The 24,011-nt window shown below is 34.3% G+C and overlaps 1 protein-coding gene across 2 annotated transcripts in view; it reads left to right on the plus strand.

Annotated features, from left to right (window-relative positions):
• Positions 1-24,011, plus strand: part of LOC138710531 (DNA (cytosine-5)-methyltransferase 1-like) — a 105,080-nt gene that overhangs the window by 74,702 nt on the left and 6,367 nt on the right. For both annotated transcript variants that reach the window (XM_069841496.1, XM_069841497.1), the window contains exons 20-27: positions 7,866-8,017; positions 11,737-11,868; positions 13,068-13,270; positions 15,889-16,000; positions 17,030-17,179; positions 21,015-21,181; positions 22,977-23,217; positions 23,846-23,962. In XM_069841496.1, the coding sequence (XP_069697597.1) occupies positions 7,866-8,017; positions 11,737-11,868; positions 13,068-13,270; positions 15,889-16,000; positions 17,030-17,179; positions 21,015-21,181; positions 22,977-23,217; positions 23,846-23,962 (1,274 nt within the window). The remainder of the gene's footprint in view (positions 1-7,865; positions 8,018-11,736; positions 11,869-13,067; positions 13,271-15,888; positions 16,001-17,029; positions 17,180-21,014; positions 21,182-22,976; positions 23,218-23,845; positions 23,963-24,011) is intronic.

Here is a 24,011-nt window from a genome sequence, read left to right on the forward strand (position 1 = left end):
ATAAAAATTGTATCTTGTTAGGTTTTGATGTAATTCATTTTTAAAATCTGCAAGACACTTTTTTTCCAGTAACTCTTTCAATCTTGAATAATTCTGATTCTGGAAGTCCTACAATCTTGAATAATTCTGATTCTGGAAGTCCTACAGAATTTCACGAGCTTCAATTCGATATGTACTTCTATTATCAAACCTCTCATTTCTTCTGTGTTGATTTTAAAAGTAATTTCTTGTTTGCTCTTTGAGTTTCAGATTCTATTGGCCAATAAATTCTTCCTCCTCCTGTTGTTGTTGTTGTTATAGGATCTACTTTGGCCAGTGCTGCAATTTTGTGCAGAACTAATATATATCAGGACATTTAGGAATTTGAAGGACGGAGAAGGTCCATGTGGTTCCAAAAAAACTTATATTTATTTCATTGCCTTCTACCTCTAATACACAACTATTCATCACTGGCATGCAACAAAACCGACAATGTCATTGATATCCATATCATTAACTGTTACCATTATTTTATACTCTTGATTACTCTGAAAATTAGTAGCTTTTCACGAAAACTCTTAGTCTCATTTACAGGACTGTAACTGTGCAATATTGTGTTTGCTGATTGAAACCTACTCTTCAGAATTTTTTCCTCTGACTCGTGGCCCTCCTTAGTGGAATACAAAAAATTAACGTTCGTGATACTGTCTTTAGCTAAATGATACAGTTGGCGAGGGGTCATAATTTGTTCATTAGAGACCATAGGAAGACTCGCCAGTGCTGCTAAAATTTTACTGTCCCTCCCACATCATCACACACATTCTTCCTATGTGAGAAAGCGAAAAAAAAAAAAAAAATTCACTCAGCCTAAATATTAAATTCTTTCTCATGGTGACAAAGATTAAAGATGTTAGACTTATTTTTGTACAGGGATGCTGGTTCATCTGAAAAGTAATGAAGCTTTTCAGGTTTTCGGGGCAGTCTCAGTTTTAAGAAGTCAATCATGAGGCAATGGAATAAATGAACAGCAACAGTATCATGAGTCATATAAACAGATATAACAACCACGCTTAAGTACACCAGCTTTTTTCTTTTCCCACCTCATAGTATATAACAAACATCTCGCTTGAGCATTGTTCCAATGAAATCCTTGCGCATCATCTTGAAGTATAAAATGCTCAAAATGTCCCCCTCTTGCACGAACAATGCTTCCACATGCCATCTGACCTCTCGCTGCTCATTATCCAATCCGTGCTGGTGTATCTACATTGCAGCCATGTTAATCTTTGCAACGAGCTCTTCCCTGCTTGTTATCTCTGTTTGGCAAGCAGGGAAGAGCACGTTGCAAAGATTAACACGGCTGCAATGGAGATACACCAACACGGATTGGATAATGTGCAGCGAGAGGTCAGATAGCGTGCTGAAGCATGTCTTTGTGCAAGAGGAGGACTTTTGAGCATCTGCTCTAGAAAACTGACAATTAGCCTACCTTCTCTCAAGCAGACAGGTCCATTAGGTGTGGAATCAAATGGGGATAGATATGGTATGTGATACTCGTGTATCTCGGAAACGGGGATGAATATTGAAAAAGTGTCTTAGGATTTTTTGTTGCAAATAAGGTCCTGAATCACCTCCTTAAGGATTGACCTGACCTTTTGATACACCCTGTATATTATACAGTCATCCACGAATAACCTTGCCTGAGAAGTGGTATTTCTATTTATATCCTACAATAATTTGCAGTAAATATTTTGCACGGAGAATCTATTATACATTTAATTTTACTTCTGAGACCAGTGAAATATAATTATGCCAATTTCGTTAGAAAGGTGCATGTATAATTATCCAATAGCATGATGTTATCTGCAATAAAAAATAAAGAGCATGAAACAAAAAAAGAAAACATTAAGGCTGTGATTCTTAGAGTCCTATTAGAGTAACACGGTCATTGTCCACTGGAAGTTATATTTCTCTATTGAAATGTAAAAGAGAAACTCTCAAAAAATTGTCAGAAACAAAGAAAGGCACCACCAAAATATGTGGGACTATTTCGTTTATATGACGTCTTCCATTTTCGACCAATGAAGAGTAATGAAATTTTGAATTCCAATCTATCACAGTCAAACATTGCGATAATTTTTGCAGCTAGATTTATCGCTATCAATTTATCGCATGGTCATTCTTTTGTTTAGTCGTTGTCACCAACTGTTTCCCCGTAAATTGATGATCATGAATACATTAAGATGCAACTACACGGTTAAACTTTTCTTTCAACTTTAAAGCAATGAATGCAAGATGTTAAACTTTTCTTTCAACTTTAAAGCAATGAATGCGAGATTGATATTTAATATTAATTAATATATTTACGCAGTGAAGACGACGTTCAAAATGGTGCACCATGTAGACACAAAATCTTCATGCATCTTAATTGAACGTACCTTTTAAACTTGATTCTTTCAATATTCTTCCCAGAGTGCACGCATATGCGATTGGAATATTGAATTGTGTAGATGCAGCTTTAGTTCCGTTACACACAACAGTGAGAATGCGTTTGTCGAGCTATAAAAAATGCTTTCCTGTAGACTGAGTAACGGTCGAAATAAGACACAACTGACATTGGTCCTGCTCCCACAGGTAACTTAACCTATAATTGTAGCCTATAAAATTTGTATTTTGTGAATGAAATTAAACAATTAATAGAAAGTCAGATGTTCAAATTTATGTAACATCATTGGATATCAAACCCAAAGACCTTGTATAGTAATATATACAAGGTCTTTGATCAAACTGCCTTCCGTATGGTGTAATAAAATTCGTGTTTTAATTATCTATACAGAGATGGCTTCACTGTGTAGCAGCATGTCTCACTGTGAATACATAAGCATTCCTATTTAGCTGTCCCCACACAGTTCTTAGTTCTCAGTGTAGTGTGTAATGTAATGATGAAGTACTAAATAAAGTGCGAAATTCTACTTCCACATCCACATCTACATCTTCATCTTCTAATTCCATGTCCATTGTAGGCTATCTGAAAAAATTACATTCCTTCATTCAGATTTGATAACTGCATTTTCAATAATTCTTCATTTAATTAATGTATTAATCAGGTTACTGTAATTATATTATAAGATTTTAAATTATATTATGATTTCAGCAGATAATGAAAATGTATTTATGTTATAATAATAAGAGAAAATCGCAGTACATGTAATTAACATTGTTAAACCTGTATTTCGCTTTTTGCAATTGCCATTACTGAATAATAACATAGAATTTCTTTATTGCAGTAATCGATATTAATCTATTTCAACTTCACAATGTCTGAATACGTTAATTATTCGTAAATATACAACTGTTAACATTTTGTGATCGAATTTTAGGGATATATTATTTACATTTTTATTTTATTCACGAAATAGTCCTAATAAATGTCACTCGAGGTCTGAGATTTCCCAGATAATTCTCAGACCTCTCGTGACGTTACTACAGATAATTAATTTAATAATGTTGTTATCAGGACTTGAAAAAAGCAATCATATGTAATGGGTGGAGAAAAAATACTTTTTAATCGGGCTTTTATAGTTTGACAATGCTGACTATTCAGATTTTTGCCTGACAAGTGAGCCACCATAAATCCTTTAAAGTCCTAGTTATTACTGAAGCCAAATGTGTGTGTCTATTGTCAAGAGTCCATTTTATTTATACTTCTTAAGACCTTATTCATAGACTAGTTACTTCTTTCAATTTTGATACTACATACATTGAAATTACTTTATTAATATTCATCCTCTTTATACATTTATATTATATGATTTGGTCTACCTTCATAACACATCTCATCAACAGTACTCGATAAAGAGTTAAGTAAGTCATGTGACATGGGTACATTATGTTTGTGTGTTTTGAGTTCAGATTGAATAAGCTTCCATGCTGCTTTGTATTTATCTTGTCATGTTTCTATAGCAGGAATATTAAATAGGAATTCCTTAAAACAGATTTATATTCACTCCTATGCCTTTATATAGAATACATATATTTCTTAAGATTTGGTTATTTTATAAACAGTATGTTAGTGCAAGAACTCTCTTTTTCATATTTAATAATTCTGGCATGTGTCAATAAATATGCTGAGGCGTCTGTCTCTTTGAATTACTCTTTTTAAGACTGACTGGAAACATATTCCAAATTTATATAAAAAAAAAAGCATTAAAATATCCTCACAATTTAAAGCATAACAATTCCCGAAATAATCATCTTACATTAAATTATTAAGATAAAAATTATTCATTCTATCGCTTGTAACAATATGTTTATGATCCTAATAAATTGAGAAATAATTTACATCCAACAGATTTATTTTGAAATGACTTGCAGTTATTATTTTGAATTTTATTGTACCTTAATAAATTGAATTAAGATTAAGGTGCAATAAAATTTCATCAAGTTAAAAAAAAAAAAAGTTGTTTTCTAATGCCAGGCATTTGACAATAAAGTCATTTGACCTCTTGCACTCCAATATTTTTCAAAGATATTGTCATGGTTAGCCACTGACGCACAGATTTTGAGATGTTCTGAATCCATTTCTTGATTTGAGTTGCACAATGGACAGTTAGGATACTGATATATTCCAATTCTATGCAGATGCTTGGCCAAACAGTCATGGCCTGTTGCCAATCTAAATGCAGCTACAGACGATTTGCGTGGTAAATCGGGAATCAACTATGGATTATGATAATGTAATGTAATTCATCTTTCCAACAGGAGAACAATAAATACTTAAAGCAATTAATGCTAAACTCGAAAAACTTATTGATACAACTTATTGTCCTTCGCATTTCTATTTCTCGCATTTTTAGTAGGTACTTCACATGTAGTATATGTTTTTACTTTAATACATAATATGACCAGGAAGATATTTGAATATGTCTTACAAAATTCTTGCTGCAGACCATTGTGGTAACATTCTGCCGCATCTGTAGTTTGTTTTCGAAATTGTCCTTCAGCCCAGAATTCAAGCAGGGGAGGGGTGGGGAGGTTGATGTGTCAATGTAGTTTTCCAGAATATAATGATAATATTCAAAACAGTCACTAATAGGAGAAGCCTCTGATATTATATTCTACAAAAAATCTAATACTTCTGATACTAGTAAATAAGAAAGAACGAAATATTAAAATTTTTAACTACTCTCGAATTTCAGATGTTTTGTTTCTCAGCTGCTGGTTTGATATAATGAATTCCGAAACAAGGGACATTCAATTTTTTTTATATAAACGAGACCTGGGTGAATAGCAATATGACATTTCGAAAATGTTGGCAAAATGAGAGTGTAAATTTCCACACAAATGTAAACTCTGAACAAAGATTGGTCATGGTACATGTAGGAAGAATTAATGGCTTTTTTCCTAATGCAGACTTATATATAAAGCCGGAAGTGCAACGGGAGATTACCACGGTCAGATGAACGCCGAAAATTTTGAAAGATGAGCAATACAAAAGTTCATATCCAATCTTCCTCCTCAATCAGTTATTGTTCTCAACAACGCTCCGTATCACGTCTCCAGATTGACAAACCGCCATCTGCATATGCAGTGAAGACAGACATGATCTCTTGGCTTCGCAAGAAAGAAGTGAACTGTGTTGAAAGTATGAGAAAGAACGACCTCTATAACCTTATTCTATCCCTGAAGCCAAAGCAAAAAAATTACAGAATTGACAACATTTTGGAACAACATAACCACAAAGTTCTTAGATTGCCGCCTTACATGTGCGAGTTGATTCCAATTGAATTGGCTTGGACTAAAGTGAAACGTATTGTCAGGGACAATAATGTCATGGGAGATTTAAATTTACAGAAATTAATGCAAGTGACAAAAACTGCACTTTCTCTTGTGACAAATGAAGACTGAGAAGGATTGTGTAGACACATTGAAAATATAGAAAAAAACAATACTGGGGAAAAAGATGAACTCCTATCATATGTGATTAATAAAATTATTGTTAGGCTTGTAATGTTGGGGACAATTGTACAAGTTGAGCAGCATGGTACATAGGCCGGGGATTTGAGCTAGTATGAGGACATTGACTTGGTTTTGTAAATTACATGAATAACAAGGTGCATATAAACAAATCTGGACAACTCTAAAAGTAAATATACGGTACATAGCATTACAAAGATATATTTTTACGCACCTTTCGTTATGTGCAGAAGAACTATCATGCTGTAGAATTATTCGTGGGTTTGAGTTTTCGCCTTGATTTTCTTGTGCTACAATATCTCTGTATATAATATCGTTTGTAACCTGGTATATTTGTATTACATAATTTACATATAATATTCTCGTCATTCACTTCAAAATACTCACCAAATTCCACTGCAAAAATATGCGCCTGAAAACCTTCAACCTTCTGCCAGGTTAAATAAATCATTATTATTATTATTATTATTATTATTATTATTATTCAACAGGTATGCTGTTTATGCATGCTAGAGTACTGACTGGTGAAAGGATAGCCACCTTGAAAATCTTATCGGTCCCCAACATTACAAGCCTAATTATTATAAATTTAAGGGGGCTTATGACAGTGGTAGTGATAGTGATAACTGATAATATTGTGAATTTTATTAGTAACAACAATGTAATTTATTCGTCACAACAATAATTCCTTTCTACAATTCACCTTAAACGCTCTCGTCAACAATTGGATCTTCACTCACACAGCATTCGTTATAGCACTCCACCGACGACAATGACAGTTTACTTGGATTATTACGCACAACAATGAACTGTTAATCTTAACTAATATTTACAAAGCACTATTTACAAATCAGAACTACCAGTTCTCAGTTCACAGTTCTTCTATCTCAGTCACTCGAGTTCACGGTATCTCGAACCACAGACCTTCAGAGACAGTTCACTGTACTCGAACTCGGGTCCCTCCAACTGCGGTCCACTGCACTCGAACTCAGGTCCCTCCAACTGCGGTCCACTGCACTCGAACTCAGGCCTTCGGATGCTGACGCAGATGCGGATGCACACTCGAGTCGAACTCCGGCACACAAGTCTGGCTTGCTTGCTCTGGCTTTCTCACTGACTGAATAACTGAAAACTGCAAACTGGAAAACTCGAAACTCCGCTCTAGTTCGCTGGCGCCTGCTCTTTTATAGCAAAATCATAGTTGCGAGAACCTTCTACAGGTGTGTAGAGAATTATCTCGATATCTCTACATCAACAGACTTCTGGAATAGTCGAGAAGGTCGTTCTACATTCACTGCGTTAAGTAGCAGCTGCGCGCGCAGACTCGTTGCGTTGACGTAATACACCCTCTCTCTTCTCTCCACCGCGCGACGTCACTCAATGTTCCGTGGAGCCTGTGCGATCTGCTTTCTTGCGGGACGCTGGTCGTGAGTTCGATTCTCACGTCGCTGTCACAATATTAATAATACTGATGACAGTGATGGCAGTAGGGATAGTGAAAACAGTGACACTGCACCTGAATGTGATGCTGACATGGGACTTGCTCAACAGCTTCCGCTATGAGGTAGGTAACACAATTTTTAGACAGCTGGTAGCAGGCTAGCATTACTAATAGGGGTCACTATTGCGAACTGTAGGGTCGCATCGCATTCCTGTCAGGTTCCAAGATTAGAGTCTTCACCAGTACCTGTACTGCTTCTACCCACCACGTGACATCACTCATGCTTGCAGATCCCAGGTGGGAAGTGTACTCTGTTGCTTGCTGTTGCCTCTGATATTGCATTATTCTTCGCAAACTCCTGGGTTATCTCTTACAGGAATGTTTACAATTCAGGCGTACAAGCACTGGAAATTTTTATTTAGGTACATGTCACATCATGTTTTGATTTTTACTCTTTCTCTCTCTCTAGGTTTATCAGAAGGCTTACATCAGTCTGGTGTAGCAGAAAGTCATTGGGCAATTGAGAAGGAAGAGGCAGCAGCCCATGCTTTTCGCCTCAACAATCCGAACTGCACTGTCTTCACAGAGGACTGTAATATGTTGCTTAAGCTGGCTATGAACGTAAGTACAAAACTTGGCACCCTATTCATATACAGTAAAAGCTCAATATCACGCGACTGTTGGGGGATGTATTTCACCTCACATTATAGTTCAACTGCAAAATACAGTGGAAGGAGATCTATAGTGACGAATAGTAGGTGGAAGGACAGGGATAAAAGACTATGTATTATACATATGTATATTTAAGTTATCTCTCTTTAGTACTTAACTCAGGGTGTCCACATTCTGGTAGGGAAGTTAAATTTGGTCATGGAAAGTCATGTATATTGTTCTAATTCTTGAAAAGTCAGGAAAATTTTCCCAATGATGAAACTTGAGGGGAAAATGTTAATGCTGTAACATGCCATAACCCCGGTTATAGCAGCATTTTTTTCAGGTGTGCAATGCAAGTGAATTCATATGGTCACTTTGACTGTATGAATACACTCGTATTACTGCTTCAGTTACCTCTGCGGTGGCTGAATGGTCAGACCTTCAGACTGTCACGCAGGTGGCCCGGGTTCGATTCCCGGGCAGGTCTGGAATTTTTTAATTGAAAAAATTCATAGTGACACTTGTGACATAAGATGTGTTGTTATTTTATAATGCTGGTCATTTGGTGATGAAGTCATTTGTCTTTTTGCACTCCAATATTTTTCATAGATGGTTTCCTTCTGGAATGTTGGACATCTCTTCATTCAGCCTGCCAGTAGTTCCAGTCTCATTGTCTAAGGGTTTGCTTTCTTTTGCATTATTTGTAATATTAAATTACACTGCAAATAACTGTGCAATATAGAATGTACTTCCATAATTCTCGTCATAATGACACCAGCATAACTCAGACAGTAGTGAGTTAAACTTGAGATCTGAGGCTGTGCTCACCTGTGGGTTCGACTCCCCCTTGGGCTGATAATCTGTTTGGGTTTTTTGGTGAGCTTATTCCGAACTGTAAGGCGAATGTTAGGTAATCCCATGGCGATTCTTCGAACTCTTCTTGCCAAATACCATCTTGCTATCACCAATTTCATTGACAAGCATAATAATACTTCCAGCTACATTGTATTCGAAACAGAGGAAAAAGTCATACTTTCTTTGTTATATTAGTTATTATTTATAATATTGTCAATATCTACAGATAATTATATTACATAATGAGTTACAAAAACTGAAAGAACGATTCAATTCTTAGTTGCATTACTGACGTACACTTATGAGAAAATTATTTCTAAGTTAATATATTGATTCATTAAAATACGGGCAAAAAAAAAAAGTATACTTCCATCTCAGCCACTCACGAAACATAAAACATGGAATGACTGGAACTCTTACAAAACCAGGTGCTTAGACAGGAATAGTAAAATCAACACCCATTATGACCATGCAAATTGTGACCAATAATATGCCAATCAGAAATTAAATGGAAAAATAAAGCTTCCTCCTGTACGAAAAATGGAAAAAACTTCCCCATAATGCCTACTGAAGAGTATATGAAAACGAAACAAGAAACCTTAAAACTCAGCAAAGTTTCATTCAAAAAGTACAGCAACTACAAGCCTCTACACCAGAGGCATTTAGAAGTGGAGTTTTAACTCCAACCCCTGGAAAGAGGAGAAAGTTGTATACTACGTAATACCGACATAGTACGTACCTCCTTCCACCTCTTCCGCACAGCAGATGGTGAATAGGCTACTCGAGACAGTGGTGGAATTTAGCTTACTGTTAGCAATGTCTGTGTCGAAGGCGTGTTCTTCTGGATCGGTATCCAGAAAAAGGAAATTTAAATGTTCTTTTGTAGCGAGCATGAGGGCAACATCCAATGCCTTATTTGTTCTAAAATTATATGTGGAATGTGTAAAACTAATATAAGGCGACATTACATGATCGATCATTCTATATATTCACAATTAGAAGATAAGCTCCAAATTATTTCTTGCGTAACTGCATATTGCTGTAACCGATACAACACCTGATTTTGAATCTATAATTTCTATTCACAGAAGCTGTGCGAAAGAAACTGAAGAAGAAAACGTGACAATGAAAAAGAAACAAAATGACAGTAAAAAGTAAAAAGAATAAACTGAATATGAAAATTACACTTTAGGGCCGTTAAACATTTTCATTTTCAGAAACTATTTTATGTTAGGCTAATTACCACATGGCTGTGATTATTAATTATGTTAATGAGTTTACAAGTTAATGAACGGTTAATAAACATAATTTATTTGTTTGTTTTATTTTGTCTAGGTTAAAAATTTAGGAATTTATACTGAAGAATAAAGTTGGGCTATATTATTTGCATGCAGGTATTTAATATGTTTGAATGTAAAAATGAATGGTTTTTGTTTTTGTAAATAGTACTTTAAAAGTATCCATGTCATATGGTTATTGATTTCATAAAGGTTTGTAACTCAGTTCACAACACTAAAAACGTTTTGTTTTCGAACAAGCATTAGCTTTTTTAATATATCTTAACACTAATGCAATGAAATGTTTCATAGTATAACTTTGTTCTGTTTATGGCCATCTTAGTAACTAGATACATAAACTCTCATCAGCAAAACACTATAATCCGCCACTGCTTCAGTTCTTTCTTGAAATTGCCTCCCACCCTACACGGAAGTTACCTGTATGGTGCGGTATGCATTTCTTTGAATCTCCCGAGCTTACCGTTTTGAGCATGTCTGCACTAAAAAAAAAAAAAAAAAAAAGAAAAAAAGAAAGAAAAAAAAAGGGGGGGGGGACAATTATCACTCTGTCTACTTCGTTCACCAATCAGAAATAAATTGTAAAACAGTTATAATCCAAACAAAGCATAGATGCATTTAGAAAATTCTTTCTGAAACTATACACACTTGCCATCCAGAAGAAGTCTGATTGATTGATTGATTGATTGATTGATTGATTGATTGATTGATTGATTGATTGATTGATTGATTGATTGATTGATGAATATCTTACAGACAAGAATGGAAGTACTAAGCAGGAATCTACTGCAAACTCTTTAACTTTTACATTTCCTTAGGTCTGTAGTTGATATTATAATGCAGAGTTAATGACAAACATTTTATTAAGAAAGCTATTGGAATGGACATAGACAAAAAAAAAAAAAAAACAATTTCACTTAATTTCATCCCATTGTGGAGTTAGGTTGAATTTTTGGCGAATCTAAAACAGCTATTGCTACTAGAATGGATTGATTACTAATAACAAATTGCAGATGGATTTTTCCCCATGTCAGTATTGTATTGTAAGGTATTTATTTACATTTCATGGTATTTGTACATTGCTTCATAGCTAGAATATGGAACATGTCAAACGAAAAAAAAAAAATCTTAATAGAACTTTGGTCTTAATTATAGTCACAGTCTAGTTGAAATATATACAGAATAGCTTTACAATATAGTCTACTAGTACAACACAGAGTTTTAATATCAATACTTAATACAACACAGAAATATTAATAAATCGTTGTTGAATGTCATGAATTCACTTACAGAATAGAATGTGTGAGAAATTAGGTATTTCTTTAATTTGGTCCTAAATAATCTTATATTTTGAGTTTCATTTTCATATCCATAGGGAGGCTATTAAAAATTTTTACTGCCATATAATGCACTTCTTTTTGATAGCACGATAGACTTGCCGATGCAGTTATTGTGAATGGAAGTTAGTTTTTTCAATCTTATTGAAATGGTGTCAATACAAAATATACTGTAATGTTAACGTTTATTTGTTACTAGGGAGAGAGAAAAACCAGCAAAGGTCAAATCTTGCCTTGTAAGGGTGAAGTAGAATTGCTGTGTGGTGGACCTCCATGTCAGGGGTTCAGTGGAATGAACAGATTCAATTGTCGCCAGTATTCTCTTTTCAAGGTAACTGTCTATTTATTTCACGAATTCAAAAGTAACCTATGGCTGTCAGCTTTTCGTTATTATTATTTTTTTCTTTTTCATTTATCCACTGATCATGTAACGTAAAATGAGACACATTACAATAATTTACAATGCGTAAATGTAAGTATAATGTAGACATATGTTTTGACAATGTCATTATAACTCTACTAAACAACGCACTTACAAATATATCACAATCGACCAACAAACTTTTGTGATTGGAACAGACTTCAAGCCACCGACGTGGCTCAGTCGGTTAAGGCACTTGCATGCCGGTCTGAAGTTCTGCCTGGGCGCGGGTTCGATCCCTGCTTGGGCTGATTACTGGGTTGGGTTTTTTTCCCCCATAGGTTTTCCCCAACCGTAAGGTGAATGCCAGGTAATCTGTGGCGAATCCTTGGCCTCATCTTTCTATCACCAATCTCATTGATGCTAAATAACTTAGTAGTTGATACGCCATCGTTAAATAACCAACTAAAAAAAAACCATCATGTATCACTTGTACTTCTACACTAAGTCACTTGTGGTACTAGCCCTATCTATATATTAACTCGTAAAAATAATACACCTTGCTTGCAATCTTTCATGTTTGTTCCGTAATTTTCGGGTTCATATTTAATGGAATTTGCTATATTGTGATGTTTGCCTAAGAAATATTGCATCTTTAGCGTCGTCATCAGCAAACAGAAGTATAAAAATGATTTGCTGTTATTTTGCCATTTAGAAATTTGGCCTTTAAAATTAATATAAACGTAGTGATTTTCACTTACGATGTTTTTCAACGAACCAGCAAATTTATTCTTACGAAGAAAAACATCATAAAAAGGTAAACAAAAAATTGTAACAGTACTATAACATAATTGCTATCAAATTGAATAAAGTCTACATTAATAATTTGGGAATGCGTGAAATGATAACTACAGTATGCAGTAAGAGAACCACCAGTTTTATGATTCATGCAGAGATCGTTAGCTCTGTAATGTTTTGATCTGAATGAAGGTCATTTGTGTATAGCAGTTATTATTACTATTATTATTATTATTATTATTATTATTATTATTATTATTATTATTATTATTATGTTACACGAAAAAAAATTCTTAATAAAATGCTAGTTGAATTTGGTGACCTGCCTTCAGAATCTAATTGATTTAATGCAATGATACTTTCATGTTCAGAACTCCCTCATTGTGTCATTCCTGGCATACTGTGACTTCTACCGACCTAGATTTTTCATATTGGAGAATGTGAGGAATTTCGTATCATTCAAACGAAGCATGGTACTAAAATTGACACTTCGTTGCCTCCTGAGTATGGGCTACCAGTGCACATTTGGCATTCTCCAGGCTGGAAATTATGGCGTACCACAGACAAGAAGACGGTAAGTGCATAATCTTTAGAATTTGTTTTAGAAAAGTAGTGATCTTAATTTGTAAAGCCTGGAATCCCATGTTCTAGATTTGTTACATATTCAACAATACTATCCTTGAATAAAAAGATTATGGCAAAAGTAACTGGCTTCTTATTTTTAACTCACAGAGTCCTCTGCTTTGTATGTCTGTTTCAATTGAAACTAAAGATATCTCTGTAGGACATGCTTTTTTTTATTTAATTAGTTTATTAACATAATAGGCAAAGTCCAGTTACAGTGTTCAATACTTAAAATTTACATAATTTATAAAACATAAACAAGGAAAATTAAGCACAACCTTCATTAAAAACGGAAACAAAATATAAAAGAGTGATAGAAGTATGCCCATGAAAATTCACAACTTGCATACTTCCTTTCAAGTAAGATTTAATATTAATGATAGCAATGAAAAAAAAATCCAAATTGTTTAAATTTTAATAAAAGAATGTCATAGTCAACCTTCTCGAATGCTTTCAGAAAATCAGTATAACATGAACTTGTAATTTATTGTCTAATTGAGTTGAAACAAATTGAGTGAAATTAAATAAATTTGTGACAGTTGATTTTTCAATCATAAACCCATTCTGATAATGTGAAATTGATTTTGCCACGTAAGTATAAATTTGTTTATATATTAATGATTCAAATATTTTAGCCAGAGTTGGTAAAACTGCAATAGGTCTATAATTTTTAATATCGTTAATTTTGCCAGACTTCAATATTGGAGTATTTTTTGTATATTTCCATTCTTTAGAGAAACAGTTTATTTTATAATAAGATTGAATGTACTAGTGGTGATACTAAATCATCTGCACAAGCTACATAAGGTGGTATACAGTTTTTGGGGAAGGGCAGAATTGTGAATGACAGATTCCAAATGCCGATGTCCAACAGTATCATAAGCTTTATGCACATCAAGAAACAAGATGGTGACATCTTTTTTTTCGGTTTTGGCCTTACGAAGAACTGAATTTAATATAGAGGCATTAATCTGTGCACCAGCAGTAGATACAAATCCTCGTTGGTTTTCATTAAATTCTACATATTGTTGCATTCTTGAACAAAGACACCTCTCCAAAACTCTTCGAATTACTGAACAAATGGTTATAGGTCGATAATTATTTGGGTCCTTTTTTTCTCCACCTTTATATATAAGAACAGTTCTAGCTTTCCGAAAAAAATTAGGTACCCAATTGTGTGATAACATTTTAGTTCCTATAATGCTAAAATTACTGCAACTTTTTCACATTTAATAGTTCGCATCAATATTTTATCTGGTCCTGCAGAAGTGTCAATCGAAATACCTTGCATAGCTTTAAGAATTTCTTCCTTACTAACAGTATCCAGAAATTTGTTGTTAATATCATCTTTGTCAACTTCAGTAATATGGTTCGGATAATTATCCAAGTGATGGTGGTTTACATTATTAAATTTATTATTAAACATAGTTTCAATCTCATTTACCGGAATACTTAAAGGACATTTATTAGGTTCAAATATTCGACGAACTGCTTTCTTTCTTTGGTTAAAAGTTGTGTAATCAAGATATGTAATTTTTAAATCATATTTTACATCATCATTTGTAAAATACATTATATTTAACAGATTACAATTGAATAGACGTCCAGAACAAGGTTGTAACCAGCAAATACGAAATTATTTAAAAAATGGGGAAAAACACATTGTATTGTACATACTTTTAATTTTTTAGAGCGAGGTTGACAATGAGACATGTGCTGATTTTAATATGAGTACAAGCATTACACATAGCACATCATTAACAACCATTATTCACGAAAAAATCAACTTACGAGAAATGAGAGTTACAACCTTGTTCTGGACAACTATTCAATTATTGATTGTATCAGTTGATACAGCACACACAGACTCCACATTGTGAGTGGGTTCAGTTGAAGAATAAACAAATTGATAATAATAGTTGACAAGTCTTCACATATTTTATTCAACAATGACAATTTTTTCCCATTATATTCCATACAACATAAGTCATTTGTGTTTTTCCTTTTATTTTTGAACAAAATTCTAGAAGTTATTAGACTCAAATAAAATTGTACTATCTATTTTATTGATATATTGGTCATAAAGTTTTTTTAATTTCATTTTTTGTGAGACACTGGTAAAATTGATACATCAGTAAATAATATTCTGAAATATGTTTTTTCTTGTGAGATTGTAGAAGTCTTTAAATAACAAAGTAGAAAAACTGTCACGAAGATGAAACTTACTTTCTCATGATATGTTTCACAACAATAAAAGGTTATAGATTTTTGACGATAGTAGAATTTAATTGTATTAAATGGTTAGTAGAGATGACAGTTTAACATGGCAATAAACGGGACTCTATTGTAGATGTTTGTAATTGATGAATCTTATTAGTTTTTAATTGTTGTACATTTACTGATTTTTAACGTTGCTTTGTAACATTTATGAATTTCACTTAGATGCCAGATTTCGAAAATGATCGTCATTACTACAAGAGGAGACTGTTTAATTATCATGTGATACTTGGGAAATTCAAGTTATTTGTAATTCAATTTATAAATTAACGCTTTTGTATATATTTAAAGGGCTATCATCCTAGCTGCTGCACCTGGTGAGATACTTCCCAATTATCCAGAGCCAACGCATGTATTCAACCCAAAAGTCTGTCAGCTTGGAGTTGTGGTTGATGATAAGAAGGTAAATACGATTTTCTTGAGTTAATTTAGAAATTATTGATAGGTAAGTGATGAAAATGAAAAAAAAAAATTGATGTTTAATTAATGAATACCTCTACCTGTATTGTGTGTGCTGCAAGGTACATGGATTTCATTATTATAATCATAAAGAGCAAGTGACCAGAAATACATAGTTCAACAAATATGTGTGTTTGCTTTGTGGTGAGGGTGGCCTGGTAGCACAGTTCAGTTGGTAGAGCAGATGGCTATAGACTGGAAGGTCCGTGTGTTTACGTGATTTTTCTCGTTTCCCCTTATATTCACTCAACCTCCTGTGAAATTGAGTACTAGATCTTTTGTGGAGGTAAAGACTATTGGAGCATGGCTTTGACCCCATTCTAGTGCTGAGGCTAAGAAATTATGGAGTTCTGCCTCCATGCCACCAATGCGCCTTCATGGCGTATATTGGTGAGATTTTTACTTTACCTTTACTTTGTGGTTAATCATTCCAGTTTTGAATCCTGAAAAGCACATTAAGGTTGAAGAAATAATGAGGTCATGATCCTCCCTTGTATTACTATTAAAATCGACGCAAATACCTAATTAATAGTTGGTACAGGATTGTTAAGTAACGATAAAAAAGTAATTTAATAAAATACTGCTATTACTACTAACTACTACTGCTCCTGTTCGTCTGAGTGGTTATATCACAGTGTCATCGAAACTTGGGAAATCACGAGCCAGTTGCTTGCTTAATGGGGCCCTTTTCTTTAAGTTATTTTAAACAATTATATAATATTACGTAGAAGTCCAATTCCGAACAGCAAATGTTTTCAGGAAAGGCTAAGGCAGTCCAGCCTTCATAGAGTGGCCAACAAAATGGATGGGAGAAACCAAGATGCAACATAATCACTTGCATGGACAATACTATTCCTGCTGCTGCTGCTGAGTTTTTTGTAATCCCTCAACACTTTCTTTTATTTTCTCTGTAATTTAATTAAACTATTCTGTGAATATAAATTAATTTTTTGTTAATTATCTTTGCTTGCAGTTTCTATCAAACTGTAAATGGGTGACATCAGCACCCTTGCGCACTATTACGGTCCGTGATGCTATGTCAGATCTCCCTGAGATCCGCAATGGTCATAAAAGAGAAGAGATGCCATATGGTGGAGAACCTCTGTCACACTTCCAACGCTTGGTGAGTTGGCTGCATTATACATTCAGTTTGAACTTTTTCATTGTTGATGACATTTATAAAATCTCACAGTATTTGAAAGATTCGTCTTCAGATGACTATGTTGCTGTCTAGTGACTTGACAAATTAACTAATGGAAAATTGAGTTGTTTAGCTACAAGACGTTAAAAAAATACTATATTACGAGGTGGTAGAACTCATCAACTCAAGTAAGAAAGTCTAATAAACATGTGTCCTGAAATTATTATCTTCCGAGACATTAGAACTTACTTGTTCATAACAGATGCTCGATGTGACTTCCATTCATTGTAACACATCCTTCTGCTCAACGTCTTAGGGAATCACGCAACCTTCCAAACATCCCTGGTTGGTCTCTGATGTGCTGACAGGCATTGAAGACGCACTCCTGTAGCATTTGAACGTCTTCAATGGGTGTTGCATACACAACGGCCTTAAGTATCCCCATAACCAAAAAATCCCGTAGTACAGAACCTCCCCGGCCAATCCATCGAACATTAAATACCCATGTTAGATGTTGTCTGAGTCTGTTATGGAAGTGGGCTGGTGCTCCATCATGAATAAATCACATTTTATAATCTTCGATAGTATGGCATTTTCTCCAGCAAGACGGGCAATTGCTTTGCTAAGAAATGCCGATACTGCAAACCAGTTAATTTACTGGGTAGAATGTTAGGTGCTATTAACCTGTCACCAACATACAAATTTTAAAGTACGTTTTTCCTTAAAAAAAATATATAATTTTAGGTCCCATGTTTATTGGACTTTTTTTTTCCCCTTGTGATGTGTACTATCAACCTTCGAAATATTAGACCCCTTTTTTTTTAACACCTTGTATAGGTTTTGTTTGAAGTTTTATGATAGCACATTTAGACTATGTTGGAAAATGGGAGTCTTCTGGGCTGGCCATGGTGCAGCTTACTCGTATTTGTATGGGTATGGTATTCAGATAGACTGCATTGGTGAGTCTTCGAATATATTCCAACTTGAATGATGATGGAACAGTGGAATCGAGAAATTTTCCACAATTATTATAAGATTTATTCTACAGGTATATGCTATACGTAGAACTGTATTGTTCAAAGCCTCTGCGGCTTGTAATTGAAGACTCTGAGGCAATATGTAAAACTATATTGTTTAAAGCAACTATGGCTTGTAATTGAAGACTCTGAGGCAATATGTAAAACTATTGTTTAAAGCAACTATGACTTATAATTGAAGACTCTGAGGCAATATGTAAAACTATATTGTTTAAAGCAACTATGACTTGTAATTGAAGACTCTGAGGCAATATGTAAAACTATATTGTTTAAAGCAACTATGACTTGTAATTGAAGACTCTGAGGCAATATGTAAAACTATATTGTTTAAAGCAACTATGACTTGTAATTGAAGACTCTGAGGCAATATGTAAAACTATATTGTTTAAAGCAACTATGACTTGTAATTGAAGACTCTGAGGCAATATGTAAAACTATATTGTTTAAAGCAACTATGGCTTGTAATTGAAGACTCTGAGGTAATATGTAAAACTATATTGTTTAAAGCATCTGTGGCTTGTAATTGGAGACTCTGAGGCAATACGTAAAACTATATTCTTCAAAGCAACTGCGGCTTGTAACAGAAGACTCTGAGACAGTACGTAAAACTATATTGTTTAAAGCAATTATGGCTTGTAATTGAAGAGTTTGAGGCAATACGTAAAACTGTATTGTTCAAAGCAACTTTGGCTTGTAATTGAAGACTCTGAGGCAATACGTAAAACTATATTGTTCAAAGCAACTGTGGCTCGTAATTGAAGACTCTGAGACAAAGCCATCTACAAAAAAACTTAAAAAATATTTTTTCATTGTGAGTCCTTAACTTTAATGAACACTTATTCTGTGCAATCAGTATCCTTAGTAAATATATTTGAAGTTGTTCATAAGACTACAGAATGTGGAGATGTTTTTTCAGAAGTGTAGTAGTATAGTCGAGCCTTCTAGCAGGTTGAAGGGGTTATTGCTTTCTGAGTGGAGATAAAATTACTTGCTTGTCGCTTTCTAGTACTCTCTCCTTAGTTACGTTAACTTTGGCATCTTCTCTCCTACTTAAATTTCACTGGAGTACTGTGTTGACGTTATTTTCCCTGAAAGTAAATTGAAAACCATTATTGGCGTCTTTAAACAGAACTGATTGTACTGTACAAACAAACATTGCAAATATATTAAATGCAGTCACTAAACTGCATTTGTGAAAGGAATTTTGTGAATCTTTCGTCACAAACTGTTGAACTCTTGCAGGTCATGGCAGCTATTTTGATAATAATTGGAGAAGCAAAATTATACGTTTCTGCTTTGAAAAGAGTAAACAAATTTACATGGAATGCAATGAAACAAGGTCAACTTTTGGCATCACCAAACTTCAGTGAAGTTGTCATAGTTCACTTCATAGAGTAGAAAAAAAGAAGGACTGATTTTATCGGCAAACATATAATTAAGGCCTGCCTTAAATAAGGTGTTTGTATTTTCTTTGGTTGATCTAATGATTTCTGGCTGAGCTGTAGTCGAACATGACCTTCGAAATTCTGTGTGAGGACATCGTCATAGATGATTGTGCCAGTTTACGTGGTATTTCCAAATGAAATTAATTATGAGATGCTATTTTAATTCTTCTTAACACATCATCATTCTTTTTATGGTCCAGCTTTGTATATCTTGCTGTTCTTCTCAGGAATCTCATTTTACAAGCTATTACTCAGCTTTCTTCTCGTTTCCTTATCATGTTTCATTACTATAAGTTAACAATGATGTTACTAAGGCTTTTGCACTAAAGAATGTTTCAAAACTGTATTAATTAATCTCCATGGTGTTCTGTTATACTTAATAATTTCGTCTAGTGAACCTACTTCTAGATATGTAGAGGTGTTCATTCTCTACAACAGTTTATTATTTCAGCATATTTTTCTCTCAACTCGATATTTTCCACAAGAAAACTACAATTTTGGACTTAACAATGTTTATTTCCACGTCATATTTTCTTGCAATTATTATTTGATGATTTAAAAAAATCGAGTGGTGCTTATAGCTTTACTATGCTACATGGTTATAACGTAGAACTACGTGTGGATGCGATCACCTGTCAGCAAGAAGAGTTAGGGGAATAAGGTGAATACAGGGAGAATAAGAGGAATGCAATGAAATAACAAAGGGCACACAAGAACAACAAAGGGAGTACAAAGGCGAGAGGGTGTGACTGTCAATTCCCAAGTTAGCTCCCTTTCATTATTGTAACTGCCTTTTTATCATCCCCATAACTGCTAAGAGCACATTTTGGTGTGTGAGAGCCTTTCCAAATTTTAATATTACAGGCATGGTTGCTTCATTGTTACAAAACCTAAGATGACACAACAAGCAGTAGAAGCGAACTTATTTCAGGGAGTATTAGAGATTATTTGGGGCTCAATTGGCTCTGTTAGTAGAGTGACTGACTATAGACTGGAAGAACTCAATTGGCTTTGATGCACTTAGCCTGATATAACATTGAATACTGAGTCTTTCCTAAAGTTAAAAGGTGATCGAAGCATACTGCATCTTCCTGCCTTCTTTTTGGCGTGTATCCTTGCAACATTACCTCTTTTAGCAATTATACTTGCTGGGGAACTAATGGGACATTTACTGCAAACACCATGCTTTCTTCTGCCAGAAAGGAAAGAAAGCTTTGTTGGTAACTAAGTTACTTGATAAGAGAATTTCTATGACCAAGAAATTTCCTGTAAGTGATCGAGTTTTTGTATCTCTCTGATTAGATATTACATTTATTTAACAATGTTTGTTCAAAGATGCGAGGGAATCAGTACCAACCCATACTACGAGATCATATATGCAAGGACATGGCTCCTATTATCGAGGCACGAATAGCGAATATACCCACCGCTTGCGGCTCTGACTGGCGGGACCTTCCAAATATTGTGGTCAGGCTCAGTGACGGAACATTCACAAAGAAACTGTAAGTAGTAATCATGATTTATTTGTGTAAAGTAACTTTGTGTGTGTGTTTGCATCTGGCTCTCTTGTGTTTGTTAAGAATGTGTACTTACCTTATACCTTGACTGCACACAACCATACTTTTTAGCCACTTCAGTGCCCTGTCTAGATCACTAAATGCAGTTAATTTAGACTCCAAATTGATTTGTTTTCTTGTTACATTTTCTTCATTGTGAAAGGCACCAAATGCAGAAACCATAAAGGCAAATCCTGTTAAGGGCCATGTGCCCTTGAAGCAGGTAGTGTTCTGTTGTAACATACTCCTTGTACAGAATGCCAAGATTGGTCAACAAAGGTATTAGACGAAATAACGGAAAACATCTTTGATAGGTTGATACCAAGTGAAAAGTGAAATAGTATTGAACATAAAACAAAATTAATTAAATGAATATATATACATATATATTTTATCATTACATTTGACTGTTGTTGTAATGATGGATGAAACATTTAAAGTAGTGTGGGAAGTATGCCGGAACCAATAAAATTTGTCATTGCAACAGGGCTAATCATTATATCTGTTTTCGTTGTATGGAGGGTTCACTATATTGCATCAATTGAAAAAAGCAACAAAATGATATTGTAATGTATCCCTAACCACTGTACAGTAGTACAAGATAATGGTATAACACATGAGTTAGTCAAAAAGCGACCCATCTATCACAGGTCGGAAAAAATTAACATCAATGAAAAACATTATGAAACAAGTACCAAATATACTTTATTGGCAGTTTCAAAGAAATATAAGATAAATTCAGACTTAAACTTAACTTTATAGAAAATTATGCTGATGTTGTACAGTACTGTTTTCCTTATGTAGAACCATCAGAATAGTCGAACATAGGCCCATTAATTTTTCTCCTTTGGTACACCTTTGATAGAGATTATCAATCAATCATTCGTAACAGCTGTTGCCATCTTCTGGAAACCAAATGCCACTCCTCTCTGTTCATCCATTGGCTGGTTCTAATCCTCGAGCATTCATAGCTGCTAGTATACCCTTCATTCAAGTCTTCTTTGGTCGTTCTTTTTTCTGGTGAGATCCATTCCATAATTATATTTGGTAATCATTCTGGCATTCTTCTGATGTGGCCATACCTGTAACCTTTTCTTTTCTATTATGTCTATAACGTCTGGCTCATCTTGCACTTCTATAATTTCTTTTATTCGTCTATTTTTTATTTTTTCCATGTTAGATTTCCCATCTGATCTTTTTAGGACATCCATTTCTGTACTTAAAATCCTTTTTGTTTCCCTAATTTGGAGATTAAACAAATTAAATATAAATTTGCATATGTTCTCAGATTTGAACCCTTCTGAACTGCTGTTAAAGTCATTTACCAAATATTTTGCACCTAGCTCCAATTCTGGACATCAAAGCAGAAAATGAATGCCTTCTTACATTACCTATGCATAAAGATTATCTGTGTCGATCATGATTTGTATATGTCGTCTATTCAAACAGCAGTAACTAGTTGTGTGTATATTTCTTTCATATAGTAATATAAAGAATTCACTCAAGTCAGTGCTTGGTATGTCAATAAGGAACTTGGTCTGTTTTGATACCTGCTAATTTACCCACATTTAAATTCTAGGAATTTATAGTTAAATTGTGCTAAAATCTTCGATATTTGTTCAGTTATTATTTTCAGGTAATAAAATTGGTGTAGCGAAAATTCTTTTATATTTAAATAAAATAAATATGCATTTTAATAGAATGTGCTGTATGATGCACTGTTTGTGTCTATGTTGACCAGGCAATATCTTCATCATGACAAAAAGAATGGCAGGTCCTCAACTGGAGCACTTCGTGGAGTGTGTGCATGTGCCAAGGGGAATCCTTGTGATCCTATGGACAAACAGGATAATACACTGATTCCTTGGTGTCTTCCCCATACGGGTAACAGGCACAACAACTGGGCAGGTCTTTATGGACGACTGGAATGGGATGGATTCTTCAGCACAACTGTCACCAATCCTGAACCCATGGGCAAACAGGTATTTCATTTCATCACTTGTGATTTAAATGAAGTGTTATGAATGTCACTTCTAGGAAAATTATTTTGGTGGACCTAGGCAATGTGACCAAAAGATGCATAAACAAAATCATTGCTTTACACAGAAATGCAAAAGATTGAGCAGTTTGTCTATTGTCTAGTTTGGCTGTAGCCATGTTTTAACGTTATATTTTAACATCTTATAAATATAGTGGAATTTGCAGATATTTAATCTTCCTAATTTTATAGCTTAGAGGAAATAGAATATCGTATTTATTCCAATATAAGCCGCACCTGCATTTTTTTAACTTTATTTATAATAGACTGCATGTATTCCTTGAACACTCGTACCTGATTTTAAGCTGCATGCATATTTCGTCAGTCTTAATGCACGAAATTTTGTTTCAGAATATGACTTGACAATATAAAGTTTATATCAGTCACATGTTGTGACTGTTTATCGGATGTTCTCATGTGATGATTATAATGGATTTATAATTAAACTGATGTCAAGTGTCACTCCAAGATCTTCCTTGGCTTGGCTACTTTAACAAGACGATAGACAAGAAGCATGTGTTTAAAAATTCTTTCTTGCTTTGGACATTGTACAGTTATGTAATTCTTTTCAGGGCCGAGTACTTCATCCTGAGCAGACACGGGTAGTGAGTGTAAGGGAGTGTGCAAGATCTCAAGGTTTTCCTGACACATATCGCTTCTTTGGAACAGTTCTTGATAAACATCGCCAGGTTAGTAACATATACTTTTGTACTTAGTATTAACTGGATGCTAGAAATT

Source organism: Periplaneta americana, chromosome 12 (genome assembly GCF_040183065.1).
Source record: "Periplaneta americana isolate PAMFEO1 chromosome 12, P.americana_PAMFEO1_priV1, whole genome shotgun sequence".
Lineage (NCBI taxonomy): Eukaryota > Metazoa > Arthropoda > Insecta > Blattodea > Blattidae > Periplaneta > Periplaneta americana.